Below are 21,231 nucleotides of genomic sequence, written 5' to 3'. Positions count from 1 at the left end.
CCTGTTGTTTCAATTAATGATTAGGTCTCAGTTGCATTTCCTGCAATATGCAGATTTTGTTAATAGTTATAGGTAATACTATGTTACGAGTATTGAACCTACACACCTAGAATATGCTGACGATATCCACTGCATTTGCATAACACATTTTAAGACAACGATTTACGTGTTAACATTAATAGCTACACATAAATTATCATAAATTATCAGATTTCTCGTACTGCAACGATTTGCAAATGATCTTTCCTTTATTGCAGTCAATTTGTCTTTATCACAGAAAAGAAAGGAATGTACAGTGATAATAGAGCCATTTTGCGCCGATCCTCGTAGATATAATTAATTGAACGATAATTTTCAGAAGCTACGGTATCTTACCCATTTACGCCTAATAGCATATAACATCCCGTTTAAAGATCGTAAATTATTACTACGAGGAAGTCATTGTGAGTCACCTAAAATCGAAAAAAAAAACTGATATAATGTGAATCAATAAATCATTTTTAAGATAGTATTTATCAATGAATTAATGATAATTGTGCGAATAAAGAACAATGAGAAATAAATCATAGTGAATAAATAATTTGACATAGATTATTAAAAGTCCAATCAAAAATTCCATGAAAATCGTGAAAAAAACATTTCTGTGATTTTCTTAGATGCGCACAAAATATATTGCAAAAATTAATCCATCTAACACGATATTTTCTAAAAGACGAATTTAAAGACGATTCTCTTTTACGTATATCTGGCCAAATGTAATCTTTGTAAATTTATTCATTTACAGCTAAGCCTAAAATTAATTAATATTTCTTCAAATTTAAATCAATGTAAAATAACGTGAACATTTTCATTTTTTGTGAAGCTTTATTTCGACAAAAGATTCTAACATTTCTAACGCTAAATAACTCTGTAATTAAGTTTCAATTTTGAAAAGGCAAGGTGTAAAAAAGGAAAGAAAAATACTTCGTATCTTCTTAGTACTCTCCGCATAAATTTGTACGTCATGTGCGGTACACATTTGTGTTTGGTTTGTTCCGAATCGATGGCACACAGAAAAACGTAAGCAGTAAGGAAATCAACAATTTTGAATTTACTACCACTCGCGTTTACTTAAATTCTCGACTAATTCTCGTAATGCTTACGTTTTTGTTGTTATGTGCTATAGGTTTTAAGCTTGCGCGATTATCAACGCCGTTTTATTTCTCGACGTGAACCCCGATCTCACCTCCACGCGAGATCTCTCGGGTTTCGTTCTCAGGGATCGATCTCTTGGAAAACGGTCGGCAATCTTATTGACTTTTGTTAAGCCCTGCTGCGGCGACGGCGACGGTAACAGCGACGGTGACGACGACGACGACGACGACGACGACGCCATTAGTACCGGTTCTATCGGGTCCCCCCAGTAGGAATGCGATTAGGGCTGCTGTCAGTGGTACAGAGGCTCCTCAAAAGCGGCTGCTGACTCAATTAAGAGCGGAGTAGAGCGCGCGGCTCCGCGCCATTAGGATGGGCAAGATCGGTCGCTAATTTCCAATTACCTTAATTAATTATAATTTCCCATTCGGGACGCGGGCCTTTGATCATGGACGTGCGCGACGCCGCTGCACCCCGTCGGACAGTGGCTGCATCGTTATCGCCCTACGAGAGGCGTTATTAACGTGTTGTTTCGTGATTATAATTCGGAGCAAGCTTGTACAATACCCGATATGCACATACTGGTCCCCATGGCTGCCTACCATTTGATATTTTGATTTGCTTTTTATCCGTAGATCCTTCATGCGACGCGACTTGCTCTCGCAATTTTGGGTAATTTAAAACAAATTGAGACGATGCAGCGGATGTGACAAAAATTTCTGATAAAAAGATACTAGAGCGATTAAAAGTTGTATGATTGATTTGGGAAAATTTAGATTGATAAACTTCTGTCTTTCGATTTTTAATGATACGAAATTTTAATGATACGAATAATTCAATATTTAATTGAGTTAGAAAAGTACTTTATTTAAATTTAAAATGTTAAGTAAATAATATTTATGTTTTTAATAAAATTTTAATATGTTTACCTCTCTAGTTTGAGACATAGGTTACATAGTTTAATTATTTAAAAAAAAAAGTTGATTAAGAGAATATTACATTTTTTTATTGACTTTGAAATAATCATAATTCATAAAATTATAAAGAAAAGTTTACAGGAGAGATTACAAGCGTAAATAATTTCAACTACAATAGACTATATACTACTACAATATACTAGATATAATATTAAAACTATATTATAGTATATTATACAAAATGTTTTTAAAAATATCTTGAGTTTTTACAATACATGATGTTTTGCAATGCAATATTCTTCTATATTTATCTTCCGCGTAATCTAAAAAAAATCTCGCATTATTTAAATAGCAGAATTGTCTTCGCTTTTCCATCTAGTTATAAATACGTCAACATTTAAAAGTCATACTTAAAGAGAAACATATGATATTTGTATTCTTAAATGTTTTTATATTTATATTTAATATATTTATTCTTAAAACCACAATATTCTTGAATCATTGTCACGATTATAAGACATATCACATGTTTATTCAATCGGATAATAATTTTAACTTTGTGAAAATTTCCATCCCGCAAAATTCAACGAATTATAGTTTTCCCGTTTGATTTGTAAGCATAAAAATTCCCGATTACCGAGAAATATACTGAAGTTTCCACACGTTTGAATAATGCATCTTGATGTCATTTATAAATGCTAATTAAAATTCTAGACCGGTTTATCCTGTCGATACAGATTACTTAATCGACGATCCAAAAGCATGGCGCAATGCTATAAGGAAGTTGATTATATTATAAAAAAGCCAAAGCTTTTTACACAGTTTACGTATCGTGCGCTTTTTTTGCTATTTACATATAGCTCAAAATACCGCTACAAATTTAGTTATTAAATCAAATGATTTGAATTAATTTGTCATGTAACAAGCAAATGATTCATCATTTAGACATCTATCCTAAGAGTTTATAGTTAAAAGTTAAAAAGACAGATAGATTGCATATCAAAGAAACTTTATTGTACTCTCTAAATATCTTAAAATAAAATGTCACCCAAAAGAGATGAAAATTGACTTTGGAATTACAGACCTGCAAAATTTTGCTTTTTATTTTTATTTTACTATTTACAAAAACAGTAGTGTCCCATAATTTTTAATCCTTTGAATTCAAATGCATAACTGAAAATGTATTATTATAGGTTTTTAGAAAAATGGGGTTGAATCGCTTCAAAAACTATAGGAAAATGATATTTTTTTAAACAACAAAAACGATGTAATCTGTGTTATTCGAATAATTTGCCACTCTGTGATAAAAATTAATTCCATTATTTAGTCCTATAAATTTGATTTTTATAAAGTTAGAAAGATTCGTATAAATTTAGAAAGTATATGAACCCAGTATATATTTATTACATATATGTAAGAGATGATTTAGAGATTATTGTTTAGTTTATATATTATACAAGATTATTCTAGTTTACAGATCTTTACATAAAATTAGCGAACGCTGTTATAAAATCATGATTAATTTAAAACCCATTAAGTCAGATTTTATTTACATTATAGAGTAATAAATGACACATGGATTGTAATTATATTTCTAATTCTTATGCTTAAGAAGTGCGTGCTTTTTGTTCGTAATATGAGTAAACCAATGCGAGTTGAATTTTGTTAATGGACGACACCAATACACCATCAGCTCGACCTAGACCCTCGTACCTCTTTTAGTGAAAGCGTATTCCGATCGACGGGCTACAATTGGTGTGATTATCTCGCGAGAATGCATTACGTTTTATTCGAACGAGCTTTCGCCTTTGTTCAGGCGTAAAATGTAGCTTTAAGCACTAAGCCTTTGCGTGAGTGCATGCTTGCGTTCAAAGGGAGAAAATTGAGCGGAACTGTTGTCCGGGGCCGGACGTTTGCTCTCGACGTTAGGGACATGTCAAGACAAAAAAGGGAGAAAGGGAGAAGACGGTTTGCTCTAGATTTTGCAATTAATCTTTGATTTTTTTCGAACTTCTTGCAAAAATAATATTATCAACAATATTATCAAGAACTTTATATATTCTTAAAAAGAAGTAAATAAAGAATCTGATAAATATATTGATTCTGATATTATTTATTCGTATCATTAAGCGCATTAAACTATGTGCAATTTTAATTAACTTGTAACTAATTGTCCGCGTAAGGGAACCATCCGGTAATAAATACTTTGTGATAGAAGAAAAATTTTTAGTGTTCGATCGACAATTCGTATTCAGGCAGGGACAAGAAGAAATTAATCAAGGTTACTCAACGACAATATCCTTCTAATGCGATTACATCTCCATGGGTACGGAACGAAAGTTCCGTTGGAGCTAAGAAGGAAGATTAAGGAAATAAGTATAGTCTCTTGCTCTTCTCTTTTTGATTGCTTCTCTACATTGCCATTTATTTATGCTATGCGAAAAATAGTAAATATAATGGTACTTAACAAAATTTCTTGCCAATACGCATTGAAAAATTGATATTAATATAAATTATTGCTATCCATAAAGAAATCACATATATTGATCGACAATTCGATTTAATATAAACTATACTTTGGCCTGTTTCTGCCAATGTAGATTAATTTTAATCAGTTTAACTTACTTTCTAATTTTTCTTCTAATTCTTAAAGCTAGAAAAAGATAGAAAATAATTTAAAGCAAAATTATAAAATCTAAATTGAAATGAATATTAATTATTTAATATAACAAATATTGTTCCAACTTTTTCTTTTCTTCTCTAGACCACATTTCTAAGTTTTTGACTAATTTTTTGTTTATAGCTCTACTACTGACAATGTATACATTAGGAATTTTTTGAAATTGATAAAAAATATATCTTAAATGTGTTTACATTCTTTGAAATATTTTCATTGTAATAAGTAAAATGCATATATGATTTGCATATCATTATTTATTTAAACATATTGATTTGCGACGTCATTTAATTAAATTGGTCCGTCTTTTTGGAAAAACGCTGAATTCTCTAAATTTTTATTCCGCATTATATGAAGGGGAACATATAGGCAGGAAGATAACACACGCTACTCAGAGAGAAACCGGTGAAAAAATGCGATATATGACGCACTCATACTAGCGGGTTAGTTCCATAACTGCATTGTGCGTTATTTAGAGCACCGGTAGCGAGGTGCTTTTAGGCACGTAATTCGATAGTCAACTTTCGGAAATGCGGCAAGGTGACATTAACATGGCGACACGACCGAGTCGATCGTCAAACTGACAGAAACGATGAACCAGCGGTGCTGTTCCGAAAAATAATTCCCGAAAAGTTTTTCTATAATTCTGACCGCCTAAAGTTTCTTATATAGCACGACATTAGAACAAGTAAATTGACCGTCCGGCTGGAAATAATGTGACTTCTTATGTTGACTTTCTAGAAAATCTAGAACTTCTAGAAAAATATAAATAAAATTTCATTTTTAATTTTGTCATTATAAAAAAAAATAAAAAATCTTTACTTAAAAGATAATGTAATATTCTGTTAATGTTAAAACTTATTATAAATCTAATGTAGTTTAATCGAGAAATATTGCATCATCGAGGAGCATTAATATTTATATAATTTTCAACGGCATTTTGAAATAATTATACTAATAAATTTCAAAAATTTGTATCATAATTCTTCTTAATAGAGTTCGTAAATCTATTATAAGTTATTTGAAAAGACGTATCTTAAAGTAAACTCTGATGATTCTTTAATGGTTTCTTAGTGGCTACATGCGTACTTTTCGCCTTCTAATTTGTTCGCCTTTTAACTTCACTTCCTTTTTGTACAGACGAAACTTTTCCGGAAACAGCACATCTCCTTCCTCTCACTCCCGCTTCCTAAATCGCACAATAATCGTTTTGCCCCGTTACACAATGGTTCTTGTCTTAAGATTTAAGAATTTTTTGCAAAACTTTTTCTTCTATAGATAGACATTCGTCAGACGGAAGAATAATCTAATCTCGTTTGATCGACTTATACCAAAAAGTTGAACTTTACGGCGATAAAATCGTATTATTATAATTTAATGTTAATTGAAAATGCTAATAATGATTGAAAATCAGCATTTAATGAATTGTTGTGATAATATCGTTCTAATAAAAATGTAATATGAGCATAAAATTGATAATATAAGATGGATTAAAAACAGAAACAACAGAGATTTACAGAATTTTTCAAATAAAGCAATTAATTTGGTATACGAAAAGGAAAATTGAAAGATTATGCATGTTCTTTTACAGTTGATGTTTTTTACAGTTAGTTAGTAATACTAGTAAGAGTATTTGTTTTCCAAATATTCTTATTTATTATTTTAATTATCTTCAATTTTGTAATTAAGAACTAATGACAATTATATTTTCTTTTACTTTATAACTATATTATACATATATACATGTTTGATAAAAAAAGATAAAAGGGGGATGGAATAAAACAATATAATCATTTTCATATTACAATAAAAGTCGCGGAAAATCTCAGAAAATGTATTTAGAAAATATTATAGATTAGATAAAAAATTACATTGTCCAGTCATTCTTTGTGGTTTGGTAATTCTATGTAATATTAATATGCAAATTAAATCATTATATTTGTTGTATTTTTAATTCATGCACGTTTAATATTTAATGTGTAAATTATAAGAATGATTAAAAATTTTCTGTTATTTTTTGTGCAGCTTTTTTGCCAATTTTAGTTCTAATGTTAAACTGACAATGAGGGTCTCTTTTAAATAAGTTTGTTTATACTTTGTAGGTGCATTTCTGGTTCCCTACTGCATTATGTTGGTGGTCGGCGGTATTCCTCTGTTTTACATGGAACTCGCTCTCGGTCAATTCAACAGGAAGGGTGCTATCACTTGTTGGGGTCGATTGGTACCACTTTTCAAAGGTAAGGATAATATGCTACAAACACATCGGAACATATATATCAGCATTTACTAACTTCTTACGTATCTTCAGTATAATAATAACAAAAATAAAATAACTCTGTTCGAATTATGCTAATTGAAAATGCTAATTTTCTGTTGGTTATCATTTCCTTTGTTAAACGTACACGGATACACTTAAAAGTTTATAGCTTTTTTCGTGCGAGGTGACGCGTAACGGAACTGACCATTGAATCCGCTCACGCACGTGCCGGTCGTGCGCCGTGGAATTCATGAGATATAACTCTCGAGACGACAGAAATATACCTATATACTGTATATATATATATATATATATATATATATATATATATATATATATTTTATTTGCGCGTACAGAAATCCGCGCGCGAACCGTCCGGGAAAATCTTTTCAGAAGCTTAAGAGCCGGAACGGCCCTCTTTACTCTCATTATATTCTACTTCGCTTCCTCGCCTCTTTTCGGTCCTCGGACAGAATGGGATATTGGTATTCCAACCCGGTCTCTCCTTTCTATTCGACTTCGCGATCTTTTCCCCTTTTCCAGTTTCTGGAATCGCAAGGACGATTGTCCGATCTGCGCGATAAAAAACTTACCAACATGTTATTTTTTCACATAGTCCCCTCTTGGTTTTCAACGCATTTATTGTAACAAAACTTTCTGATTGCGTGGTCAGCCACTGTTGATTGACAACATTCAACAAGCATGCACTTCCATTCTGAAAAACCGTCAGAATATACCATTTGGTGCACTAAAAAGAACTCTAAAAGATCATCGATTTCCTTCGAATCAACAAGTAAAATGTGCGGTGCATGATAACCACGGAAATGGAAACTTTTTTTTTAACAAGAGCATAATCTTGTACAATGATGGACTAAGTGCATTGCAGAACAAAAGTAAAAGGACTGTAGAAAAATGTGTTGATAAGTTATCTTTATTGTAGTTATAATAAATTTTCGAGATAGAGTATGAATAATTATTGATTCACTTCTGTATATGATCTTATAGACATATTTCATTCTCTATATATTTCTATAGTTTTCTCTGTAGCAATATATATATATATATATATATATATATATATATATATATATCTTTGCCACCTCGCAGATCTTTCTCGACCGCAGTTACTTCATGCGATGCGTATAAATTCGAGGGAATCGCAGCGGGATATGAGAGACGCTGTGCTCTCCGTGTAAAGAGCCTCCATTTCCGCCGATTTCCAACTTCATTTCCACAATCACAATTTCTTCCCGTCTGCCCGCCCGTCCGCTGATCGCCGTATGATCGATCGAGATCCTCTGTCACCGCGATTCTGCGTCGCGCGATAAACGTACCTACGTACGTATTATACGTATGCGCGATTCCGCACATCGCAGTAGAGAGAAGGTCACGATGCACATTTACAGGAGACACGTGAACTCGATACACGCATGCAAGAAACAATATCGCCGCAGGAAGGACGGTGCGTTTCTAACGTTTCTGCCGCGGCACGCCGTCTCGATTTCTTTCGCGCCTATGCGATTATCGTGCTAATTTATTTAGTGAACTCCATTCTTGTACTTCTGAGATCAACTTAACACACGTATGGATTGCCAATTGAAAAAGCTGCAAATAATAATGATCTAAAAAAATATTTTTTTTAATAAAAAAATAATTTTTCTAATAAAAACTTTTGTTACAAATTAAAAACACTTACGTGATATTATTTTAATTAATTTCCTTGTAGGTAGAAATAAAATTAGCAATAATTTTATATATAACTAGCTATGCCCTGTCACGCGTTGCTGTGGCTCTCTATTCTTATGCTAAGTTTTTTTCAAATTTTCTTTGCTTTTGTTGTTTAACTTTCAAGAGTCTTGCTTTACTGTTGCTCTTTTTATTTTATTTTTGAATAAGCATTTATCTATCTTTAATAAATCTAATATTCATTTATTCACGTACTTCTAACTTTTTTTTCTAAAAGCTGCCATGGATTTAGAAATCCATTCAAAAGACTGTTTTAAATAAGTTCCTTTTTTTCAATAAAATAACAGCCATCTTTATTTTTCTTATTACCTTAATTTAAACACAATAGAAACATTCTTCACCTCTCCCGGTCTCTCCCGTCTCTCCCGTCTCTCCCCGTCTCTCCCCGTCACTCCCGGTCTCTCCCCGTCTCTCCTGGTCTCTCCCCGTCTCTTCCCGTCTCTTCCCGTCTCTTTCCGTCTCTTCCCGTCTCTACTCATCTCTCCCGGTCTCTCCCCGTTTCTCCCGGTCTCTCCCCGTTTCTCTCCGTCTCTCCCGGTCTCTCCCCGTCTCTCCCGGTCTCTCCCGGTCTCTCCGGTCTCTCCCCGTCTCTCCCGGTCTCTCCCCGTCTCTCTTGGTCTCTCCCCGTCTCTCCCGGTCTCTCCCCGTCTCTCCCCGTCTGTCCCGGTCTCTCCCGGTCTCTCCCCGTTTCTCTCCGTCTCTCCCAGTCTCTCCTCGTCTTTTCCGGTCTTTCCGTCTCTCGTCTTTCCGAAATTAATTGATCCAGGATACGGGAGTTTATTTTATGATTACTCACACTAAACGTTATAACTTTTAGAGAAAATTTAATTAGAAATGAAAATCTTTGCCAGTGATCTATTCCATCAAAAATACGTTTCTAATCTGTAGCGTAAAATAAACTTTCATTATTTTGTGTGTCAAAACAATTAGTAGTTGTAAATAAAATCTTGTTTATTTAATATTATTTTACTAATTTTTGTATTTTTTGAGACATAAGTAAAAGAGAGAGAGAGAGAGAGAGAGAGAGAGAGAGAGAGAGAGAGAGAGAAAGAGAGAGCAAATAAAGGTAAAGATAAAATAAAATTGGCATTTTATTGCAATTTTAGTTAAATACATCTTTTAATCTGATTTTGTCAATAACAATTAATTGTTAACTTCTTTAGTTTAAATTCGTAAAGGGCTTTTATTTCCAATCAAGTTTTCCCTAAAAATCATAATATTTGGTGAATTTGAAGCATAAAATAAATTCGCAATATATCCAGACAAATAGTTTTCATATGTATATTAACGAGTTTAATATTTAAATTGTTTTCGGCTTAATTATTAACAATATATTGCGTATTATGTAGATCTTAGAAAATACAGAAATTAAATTTTTTTTTTAAGTAGACGGTTTTCATTGACAAATAGTTTGACATGAAAATATGAATTATTCTTAATCAGGTATCGGATACGCAGTCGTCCTAATCGCGTTTTACGTTGATTTCTACTATAATGTTATTATCGCTTGGTCACTTCGCTATTTCTTCGCCTCGTTCGCCACGATGCTACCGTGGACCTCCTGTGACAACAATTGGAACACGCCGCTGTGCCGTGAATTTGACCCGAATATTTCGTACGCGCTGGAGGAAATGACCAGCGAGATGAATGAGAATTTTGGAAACACGACCCGGCTTCTGGACGATTTAGGATCGGATGCCGTAGCTCAGAGTACAGCGGATAATCATACAAGTGCTGCGCATGAATACTTTAAGTGAGTGATGTTCTACGCTTCGTCTGTAAACGAAATAAACTTTACACGTGAACGTTTAATAATATTAACATATTTAATTAGTTATTTATAGTAAATAAGATTATACGAAAACCTTAATTTTTAGCAAAATATTAATTTATATCTATAAAGGGCATATTATTTAAAATTTTCTATGATAATTTTGACTTGAAGAAATAATATTAGATGTTGATTTTAAATATTTTAATATTTTCTTAATTCGAATTTATTTTAATAGAATAGTAATCTAATAACAACGATTACAACATATTTTGTGAAGAGAACTTTTAAAAATTTTAACACGTTATAGATATATCTTCTGTATATTTTATATTTTTGTCGCAATGCTTAAGCATTAAACGTTAATGTGTTATTAATGTTAAATGTAAATCTTAACCACGTATTAAATATAAATCTTCTTTTTCTCCGCAAGTCATTTACTATATTCTTTTATGAATTACAAAACTCTCTTTCCCTTCAGTCGCGCTATTCTAGAGCTGCATCAAAGCGAAGGCTTACACGATCTTGGTGCCATTAAGTGGGACATCGCGCTATGCTTGCTCGTGGTCTATCTGGTCTGCTACTTTTCCTTGTGGAAGGGCATTTCGACTTCCGGCAAGGTAAGCTGAATGCGTCGTTAGAGATTCGAGTCCTAAAGTTGAGCGAATGAGACTCTACAAGACATCTTTTTGCAAAGACTTAAGGTCCACAATAAAAAGTGCCCTATATTTATAAAATTCAGAACACTAATACGTATATATGCGTTATCTACAATATGTATGTATATTTGTGTGTGTGTAGAATATTTTAAATTATAAAAATACAATTACACAACAAATAATCCTTTTGTGTTGCAGGTAGTCTGGTTTACTGCTCTTTTTCCTTACGCAGTCCTGCTGATTTTGCTGATAAGAGGTGTCACTTTGCCGGGCAGTACCGAGGGAATTCGTTATTATCTCAGTCCAAATTTCAATGTTATCACAAAAGCAGAGGTACGTGTAATGTTTTGTACAGCATGCTTATTTGAAATGCAGTATTTAAAATATTTAGCGTGATTTCGAGGCAATTCATTTATCATGTGGTTAATCTCTGTGTGTGACACAAATATATTTTTTTATTAAAATCCAAGTAATTTGTAATAAATAAACTTAAATAAAATTAAGAGCCAGGATTAATAAAATTCATACTCTGATAACTAATAATTTAAAGTAATTTATAATTTTGTTTAACTATATATATAAAAGATCTTGTGTGATTAATAATAAAAAATAGCATGAGGTAAAATACTGGAGCTGTTTAAGGATATTATAATAAAGAAAAGCATCACTCTTCCACAACAAGACATTGAAAAATTTTTTGTTCGCAAAATATGGAGTTTTTTTTTTTTTAATAATAAAAACCCTACGAAAGGAGAGGAGAAAAGTATCGGCCGCGCACTCGCGATTGTTTTATTACCGCTGACCTGGATTACCATGAGCTACGACGTATCCCGGCGGCAGTGACAAAAGGAGAAAACTTTTGGAGTTAATGCGTTTACAGGATCGCGAGCGCGTTCGGAAGCGGTAGGGAGGTCGGGCATGGGTGGCCGAGGTATGGGAAAAATGGGAAGGAGAAACGTGCAGGGTTAACTGACGACGGTGAAAATGGAAACTCTGTGTAGCTGTCATAATGAACATTAGAGTTCGGTAGATCGCGTGCTAGAACGTTAGAACGCGCGTCGACCCTCGTGCTTCGCGCGCAGAATGCATTCCGACACGACGGCAACGGCGACGACTTTAGCCGCTTATCGTCGTCGCTAAAGTGGGTTTTATATCAGTGAGAAAGTGGATTTGTTGATCACCGCTAATCCGTGGATATACGAGAAAAATCAAGCTGATGAATTGGCCTATACTTCCTCCTCCCTTTCACCCTTTCTTCTTGTTTTCTGTTCTCTAGCATCCGATTTTTTCGCAAATGTCCCTGCACAATGGCTTCTTTTCGTAAAAATGTGTATTGTTCGTAAATGTTTAGTTAACTTATTGCCGCGACTGAAAATTATAAATAGCTTATAGACACATAAAGCAATGAAAAACTGAAGCTCCTAAACTACGTGGATTTTTAAAGTTATAACAGTTTATTAATTTATATTAACTTAGCTGTTATGTTATATTTTTGTCATTAGAAAAGTACGCTAAGAAAATTATTTATTAATATAAAAAAATCTTACTTGAATTTAACAAATAATTTATTTGTATACACCTAATTAATGATTTATCTGTACACCTAATTAAATATTTATTTGAAACAAATTAATACATTTTATTAACCAAAAGAAATTTTTTTTTTAAATATTTTTTGATAAAAAATATAATAATTACAATTAATTATTAAATTACAATTAAAATTACAATTAATTAATTATTTAATTTTAAAATATGTTAGTGTTGTTATAAATTATGTTTTAAATATTTGAATATTTATCAGACTTTTAACATAATGTTTAAAATATTGAAATAAAGATATTTAGATCAATTCTGTTGGACGTATTTGTAGTATTGATAGTATTTATAATACGATAAATAGGTCAATATATCGAGTCAAGACAAATTTTCCTAATACAATATAATTTATCAAATAAACATTATATAATTATAAACACGACTAAAAAACAGCTGTGTTAAAAAATGTTAAATTTTGAAACGTTTCGACTATATTTAGTCCTCTTCAGTCATAATAAATTACCAATATGTATGAACTTAAACATGAATGAAATAACGCAAACGAAAATATAATTAAACATGTTTGTTTAATTAAATTATATTTGTTTAATAAATTATATTGTATTAGGAAAATTTGTCTTGGCTCGATATATTGACCTGTTATCGTATTATTTTTGCTTAGCATTAACAAGCTCTTTATATTTGTTTGTTTTGTTGATAGTATTTAAATATACTGTCAAAAGATTTTATTTATTTCTATTTTGGAGTTTTCCAATTTTGGGTTTTATTTTCAAAACATTATTACTGTGTCTTAAAAATATGGTTGAGGAAGGATATGTTGCGCTCTCATTGTATGTGGTTTTTTAATTATAAGAAATGATCTTCGTCCATTTATCGACGATACCACGTACTGTTCGATCGATCTCATGTATTACAAAATTCGGTTGCTTGAATAAAAAAACTGTTTACTTAAAGCAAAACCATTATTCTTTTAATATAATTAAATAATTTTTTTATATTTGCAAAACAATTAATTTATATCTTGCTTATTTTTAAAACACGTACATTTTTATTTATCTACATGTTTTATATTTAAGAAAATTTATTTTTTATTTTGAAAAAACTTATTAATTTTTTTCTTACATTGCAACATTTCAAATCAAATTTTAATTTGATTTACAAACTTTTTGTAAATTAAAAGGCTCAGATTAGAAAGAAATAATTTTAGATATTACAAAAAGTATTTTCTTGATTGTATAAGTATTTTTCTAAATATATTTTATCTACTTAAAAGAAGCGTATTTAAAGAAGTGCATTTGTTTTGGTTTAATAAATATTTTACTCAGTGTGGAAGGATGTTTTATCTCTTCTGCAAGGACATTTATTCCGCCTTCTTTTAGGTTTGGGTGGACGCGGCGACGCAAGTATTTTTCTCCCTGGGCCCGGGATTCGGAGTGTTGTTGGCTTACGCGAGTTACAACAAGTATCACAACAACGTTTACAAGTAAGAACCGCCGGATCTCTCTTGGAGCGTTCCCGCGCAACTTCTCCGCACGTCCATGTCTAACGCTCGCGTTTTCGCAGGGATGCCCTGCTGACGAGCTTAATCAACAGCGCGACGTCCTTTGTTGCTGGATTCGTCATATTTTCGGTGCTCGGTTACATGGCGCGTGCCAGCGGCAAGTCCATCCAGGACGTCGCGACGGAAGGACCCGGTCTGGTCTTCATCGTCTATCCGGCGGCCATCGCTACAATGCCCGGCTCAACATTCTGGGCGCTTATCTTTTTCATGATGCTGCTCACACTCGGTTTGGACAGCTCAGTGCGTTTTTATTTTAAAATAAAACTTACCACGCGAATTACCTTCAACAATTATACATTTTTCAATTTTATTGATAAATTTTTTTATCCGCGGAACTCTTTTCCTCTGCTATTCGATATTAAATGTAATAATACTTCCTTTTTTTTTAACCGATGGAACTTTTCGCTTAAGTACGTAATAATTAAGTAAGTAATAAAGAAGGAAGAAAGGAATTAATATGATTTTAGTTCGGAGGTTCGGAGGCAATTATAACGGCACTCAGCGATGAGTTTCCAATAATCGGCAATAATCGTGAGGTCTTCGTGGCATGCTTGTTCACTCTATACTTTCTGGTCGGACTGGCTTCTTGCTCACAGGTAGATATTCTAATTGCCAAATCTATTCGTGGATATCTCCTAAAAGCGGATATCTCAAGAATATTTTTTTTAATATTGTTACATTTATATTTTTATATGGTTGTACATTTATTAGTTTTGTACGAAACAATATTTGATTCTTTAATTGCGTGTGCTTAGTGTCCTATAATATAAAGACTATTGTATTTTTTAATATAGGGAGGGTTTTACTTTTTCCACTTATTGGATCGATACGCGGCCGGATACTCGATGCTGTTCGCCGTTCTGGCAGAAACAATTGCGGTCAGCTGGATCTATGGAACGGACCGATTTTGTGCCGATATCAAAGACATGATCGGCTTCCGACCGGGCATCTACTGGCGAGTATGCTGGAAATTTGTAGCACCATTGTTTCTTATGGTATGTCACACTATAGCTAATGTATCTAAAAATTATATAAGATAATTCAAGTAGTATCATTATCGTTGAAAAAAGAATTTAGATTTCTAACAATTTTTATCAAAATCATATATATATATATATATTTGCTTTTTATAATATTAATAAAGAGGTAGTAGTAATAATATGTAATATTATTAATTATAATAAATTTATTTTAAAGAAAGCATTGTCTTATGTGGATTTCGATTTCTTTCTCGTTTTATTTTATTTTATTTTATTTTATTTTATTTTATTTTATTTTATTTTATTTTATTTTATTTTATTTTAGTCAATTTTTATGGGAAAGAGTTATAAGTTTATATTATCCAATTCTAAGTTTTATTTTAAAAATTTATCTGTTATATTTTGTTTTTATTACAGTGGAATATATTTCCAATTAATATTTAATTTAAAAAATTGAACCTTTTTGCTTTATGAGCAATTATACTAATTAGTCTAATGCTGAATTAATCTAGCATTCCAATAATAATTTATTACAAACTGTTTGCTTTTTATTTGTTTATAGTTTATTATCGTCTATGGTCTAATGGGTTATGAACCACTATCGTATGAGGGCTACGTTTATCCAGTTTGGGCAAATATATTAGGTTGGCTGATCGCATGTTCTTCTATCATCATGATCCCAGGTATGGCGGTCTACAAAATCAGCAGTACACCCGGATCTTTTGTTCAAGTAAGTCTTTATTTAAATTGTAGTGTGTTTATTATATTTAATGTAATTTTTACATTTAAATTTATTTAGTCTAAAAATTGTTAAACATATTTAAAAAATTGTGTATATTTATTGCTGAAAAAATGTTAGTTAAAAAAACTGCTCTCTCTAATACGAATGTAATTTATATAATTAAATCTGAAATACACGTCTTGAATACATTTGAGTTTAGATAACTTTACTGTAAAGATAATTGATTAAGGATCATTGATTAAATTTTAAGAAATTAATTATAAAATAATTTTATCAAATTATTTAAATTATATGTGTGATTATAATTGACTTTTCTCCACGAGAAAATAACACGGTATGCACATGCGCCAAATTTGTTTAACATAGAGGTTGAAGATTCTGACGACACCATGGCGGGACACGCAGCATCAGAGAAACGATCTATCCTCGGTGGCGAACGGCGCGATTCGTCGAAGTTTCCTGGCCGAGCAAGACTTCGAAATCACCAAGGATCACGCGTTAACTAAGGAACAGACGGAGGTAATGATTCAATCTAGAGGGGGCGTCAAGGGGAACGATCCGCCCCCCGAGCCAGTCTAGGACAGTGCGGTTGTGATTTTGCACGGTGCCCGGTTCCAAGTATACCTCTGCTAGAGCACGATCGCCGAGCAAGGTCTCACAACGACAAGTAACAATTCACCGAACAAACCAAGACAAGGAGTATCTCTTATCACGGATACACGACACATCTCACTTGAACCTTGGGGTATCAGCTTGATTGACGACGGGCTCTCCTCTCTCTCTTTTTCTCTCTCTCTCTCTCTCTCTTTATCTCGCGAGATGTGATTTGCGCGTTGAACTCTACTTCCTTCGTTGACGAGAACGGAGTCGAAGCTATCTCGTCCTTCGTGTGTTTTATTGCGGATAGGAAAACTGTCGCGCAGATACGGACGATAGAAAAAAAAAAAAACTGGGAAAAAGAGAGTGGATATCGTCGCTACGTAACACCGTCGTCAACCATGCTTCTCCTCGGACAGGTCTAACCCCGGACCTTCTAAACGATAACACCTTTCATATCCTGTAAATATAACAACGCGCGTCACGGAGCACGGCAAATCGCATGAGGTTGATGAGACGCCTTGGCGAACAAGCACAATTGATGTTCACGCTTCTTCTACTCTAATGGACAATGCTAATGTGACGAATAGTTACACGATCCTGTCTAATTTTGGACGAGAGCTTTAAACCTAGAAGGAATCATTTTATGCGCGAGAGCTTAATTTAGCGTAGTCTCGATCTTTGTAATAAATCGACTCGGTACTTTCCTGGAGCGTGGCAACTAACTAGACTACTCGTAACCGAAAATCTTGTTACCTTCAGTAAACCTCCTGCCCGCGTAAAAGATTTCCGCGAATCGTTTTTCGCGGTATCACGTTTGAAACGAACTTTGTTGTTTAATAATATCATTTATTTTAGACCGATGCGAGTTATTTGAGCGCATAAAATGTGTATATGAAGATGTTATAGAACAAAAATTATAATGTTAAGGTATCTTATTATATAGGAGATGATTACGCGATCCCTATTAATCGATTGTATGACTGACGATTTTCTTGCTGGACCACATTGTTATCTATAAAATAGAAAAGTGGAAGGGAATCGTGAGTTAATCGCGATTAATCGGTGTCGATGTTTTAGACAGGTGAATTAGACGAGTTTATATTTCCGTTTGACCAGTCCTCCAGGGCTTTTCATAAGCCTGGACGGACTAAATGCTGTGTGGACTATACGCAAATTATAATCACCGGTAAAATGTTGTAAGCAATTTATTAGGTCTTATTACCGGTGTGAATACGCTTCATCGATATCCCGTTCAGTCCTATGTCGTGCACCATCGTAGCATGAAACGTTGATGCGTTTTTATACATATAGATAAAATTTTCGATCACTGGGTTTAACTCACGCTGTAATTTTCTAGTCATCGATTATACCTCCTTACATATTCATTAGAGATCCACGAATGTACGGTACAATTTCTTTAATGGAAATTTTCTAGAAAATTAATTGACCACGAGTCCATTTATTGGTAATCTCTTATTTTACGATATTTGTACAGACTGACTCCGCACGGCCTGTTTGTTCGTCGAATATTATATAGATTTTATATTATGATATAAACGTGCAATATATCCGTTGCGCAATCCGGATAAAAAAATGATAACTTTATATTTCGTATACGCACATAATGTTAGACGTTATAGAATTAAACAATCATAATATTTACTTTATATATACTTAATCTCCGTTACAGTTCAAAATAATTTCAATCCACTAGTATTAAATATTTCAATCAATTCTGATTTAATTGTCATCAATATTATTTGATGTAACAATTTCATTTTATGTATTTAATACAAATTTTAAAAACAATTTTCAAACAAATTTTTTAAAAAAATTCTAGAAATTATATTATTTATTAAAATTTTTATTTTTTTAAATACGTAGAAAGAATTGTTGTGCCAAATGCTTTTTAAAATAATATCTTTTGATTAACCCTCTGCGGGTTAAACTATCGCAAATATACGAAAGTCAAGTGGTTTATTCTCAATTTTTTCTAATTAGCTAATCTGAATGTGAAAGTTTTTATTACTCGGAGGGATTTGTGGAAATCAACTTGTGTGGAAATGACTTTTGGAAAATCTCAAAAACGTGAATTATAACTTTATACAAATTCGAATTGAGTACAACTCGACAAAAAAAATCGTAAAGGGTTAAATGTGTGTCGCAAATATGGGATGATTCGCGGATAAACACGTCATGCGGACTTCACAGAGAATCAGTCGCAATCTCCAGTAGTTTGAGATCATAACACTTAACGAGTATTCAAATCCTAACGTGTGCCGGCATGTAAATCTATTTGTCTATCTATTTCCACACTTATGCGTTATATCGCGTGGTAACGGGAACGATAAATCGTTTCCTAATTCTCATAATATCGCGCGGCGCGTGATCTCCCCTTTTATTCATGATGCAACGCCTTCATTGCAATAGGACCGTTCATCATTTATCTAGTATTAGTCAGGGCCAGTAGAACTGATTGATATAGCGTAGGTATCCGATGAATGTTCTCAGATACACAAACGTCCCTCAGATACGAGCATTTGCAACTCTTTTTAGACTATTTTTTTTAACAAGTTGTTAATGTTTAAAGTAATTGAGTGATTTATATAATTTTAACAATTAAAAAAATTATTTTAATCGTCTGTTTACAATATTCTTTCTTCTTACAACTAACACATTTACATGTATTTTAATGTAGTAATAGCATTTAGTTTAACAAACTAATTATTTAGTTTATTAAATTTTTTTAAAGTTTCTTTTCCATCGCCAAGCCGGAGTGCACGTCTGCACAATTTTCAAATGTATTCTTTCTTGACAAAAAAATTTTACACAGCAACGAATCTAATGAAATAACAGCAAAAATTTGCGCGTACTATCTCTATAGGGATACCTGCGTGCATCCCCGCCTCGCCGCGACTTTGTTTTATCAAATGACGAAGTGATCATATCGGATCTAACGGGGGATGCCGATATATCACACTTGTAGGTACAATAATTACGTGTCTCGCATTGTAGTCTCGCGAACTGGCCGATGAAAGGCGGCCGGACATAGGAATTAAGCAATTTCGAAATCGTCGTGATAGAAAGTCGTTAGAATTTTGCGGTCGCGTGAGGCGATTGTCGCGATCCTGCATTCCTCACCTGTCCTTTCTTTTACCTTTTTTTAACCCCCCGCGCGCAGGGACGCGTCGATCCACGTGCGACACACACATACATATATATAGTTTATTTAGCGATCGTTGTTAGATACAGAGATGTATACGTATAAACTCACACATGTGTATGTATATACATATATATATATATATATATATATAAAGTAAACATATATATTTTATACACATCGCATCCGAGTTGCCATCGCAGCCATAGGTAGCAGCTCGGGCCTTGTTAACTCGATTAAACTCGATTTAAATGACTTCACCTACGAGGAAACTACTTAGCAGGTTTGCGAGAAATGAAAAAAAAGATCATCGAAATCCCGAAATCCTTTTTTCCCTCCCACGGGCCACCACAAGTCAGGGCGGTCATGCCCGCCCAAGAGCCATATTGGCCGGGCATTCGCCGAGACTTTTATATAATATACGCGTACAAAATAGTTTTGCACCGCTTTGGACCACGGCACCACACCGTATGCTTTAACGTTACGCTTCTCTAATTAGCGCACCGACGATTATTAATTAACGCTATATTGTCGTTGTATTAACCGTTGTATTAATACTGTTTTACTGGCACTTGTATAAGTGATACATGAAACGAATGTGATTTTGCTAAAGTATCTAAAAACTTAGCTGGATACAGATCTGAAAATAATTTTATTAGGGTATGAAAATAATTATATGTGCGCTCAAGGTACAGGTTGTTAGAATGTCAAAACTTTTGGTAACATGTTTATCACTTGAAAACTCTCATAATTATTTTGATGATCCGACAATATCATTTCAGATCTGCAACTAGCTAAATTTTCAGACACTTTAGCAAAGTATTTCTTTTTTTTTTTTTTATAAATGTGAGAAAGAAAAAATGAAACTTTGTTTTCTTTTGTTTTGTTATACCTGAATTTTACGGGGTGAAACAGGCATTATTGTTGGTACCGTATTGACAATACGATACCAATGTACAATAGTGACTTCGTTCGTCCACAAAGACGACAGCCATGACTGAGTCTGTAGGGCATTACATAATGATAAAGTAAGAAATATATTATAATTATGATTACGTTACTCACTGCGTTAGTCAGTCTTTGTAAAGGATAGATCTGTGTTTGTTACGAAGAGGCGAGGATTTTAATCAGTAGTGGCAAGACGATATGTGGAAGAAATGAAGAGAGAAGTGGTCGGTCTGATAGAGGAGGCCGTCTCGACGAGATCTCATCTGTGTGTGTCTTCTTTACAGAATACTACTACTCGACTGTAGGTTGCCGAAAAAAATCATTGTTTCGAAATACCGAGCGGTGCAAAATTGATCTTGAACGCGTGCGCCCCGTTTCCCGCTACGTGTCTCATCCTGTTGAAGACTGTTACAGCCGCGGCTTTGAAGTACGAACCCGATTAGCGTTGATCCGCAGCGCGACGTAGCGTTACATGTAAGGATGATTTTGTCGAATAAAATTTTGTTCTCTAAACAG

At 33.3% G+C, this 21,231-nt stretch overlaps 1 protein-coding gene and 1 pseudogene across 3 annotated transcripts in view; one reads left to right on the top strand and one right to left on the bottom strand.

The window, feature by feature from the left end:
- Positions 1-21,231, top strand: part of LOC105832387 (sodium-dependent dopamine transporter) — a 30,169-nt gene extending 8,938 nt beyond the window's left edge. The window contains exons 3-13 of one of the 3 annotated variants that reach the window (XM_012673278.3): positions 6,831-6,965; positions 10,175-10,484; positions 10,984-11,122; positions 11,360-11,494; positions 14,101-14,204; positions 14,285-14,522; positions 14,750-14,878; positions 15,077-15,277; positions 15,825-15,992; positions 16,371-16,523; positions 21,000-21,231. In XM_012673278.3, coding sequence (XP_012528732.1) covers positions 6,831-6,965; positions 10,175-10,484; positions 10,984-11,122; positions 11,360-11,494; positions 14,101-14,204; positions 14,285-14,522; positions 14,750-14,878; positions 15,077-15,277; positions 15,825-15,992; positions 16,371-16,523; positions 21,000-21,020 — 1,733 coding nt within the window. In that variant the 3' untranslated portion in view covers positions 21,021-21,231. Of the gene's footprint in view, positions 1-6,830; positions 6,966-10,174; positions 10,485-10,983; positions 11,123-11,359; positions 11,495-14,100; positions 14,205-14,284; positions 14,523-14,749; positions 14,879-15,076; positions 15,278-15,824; positions 15,993-16,370; positions 18,191-20,999 lie in introns of those variants that run through there. The other 2 variants (XM_012673277.3, XM_012673276.3) reach the window with 2 other exon arrangements.
- Positions 7,335-8,658, bottom strand: LOC118644334 (annotated as a pseudogene).

Source organism: Monomorium pharaonis, chromosome 2 (assembly GCF_013373865.1).
Source record: "Monomorium pharaonis isolate MP-MQ-018 chromosome 2, ASM1337386v2, whole genome shotgun sequence".
Taxonomy (NCBI): domain Eukaryota; kingdom Metazoa; phylum Arthropoda; class Insecta; order Hymenoptera; family Formicidae; genus Monomorium; species Monomorium pharaonis.
Note: the sequence above shows the minus strand (reverse complement) of the source record. Positions and strands in the feature narration are given on the sequence as shown.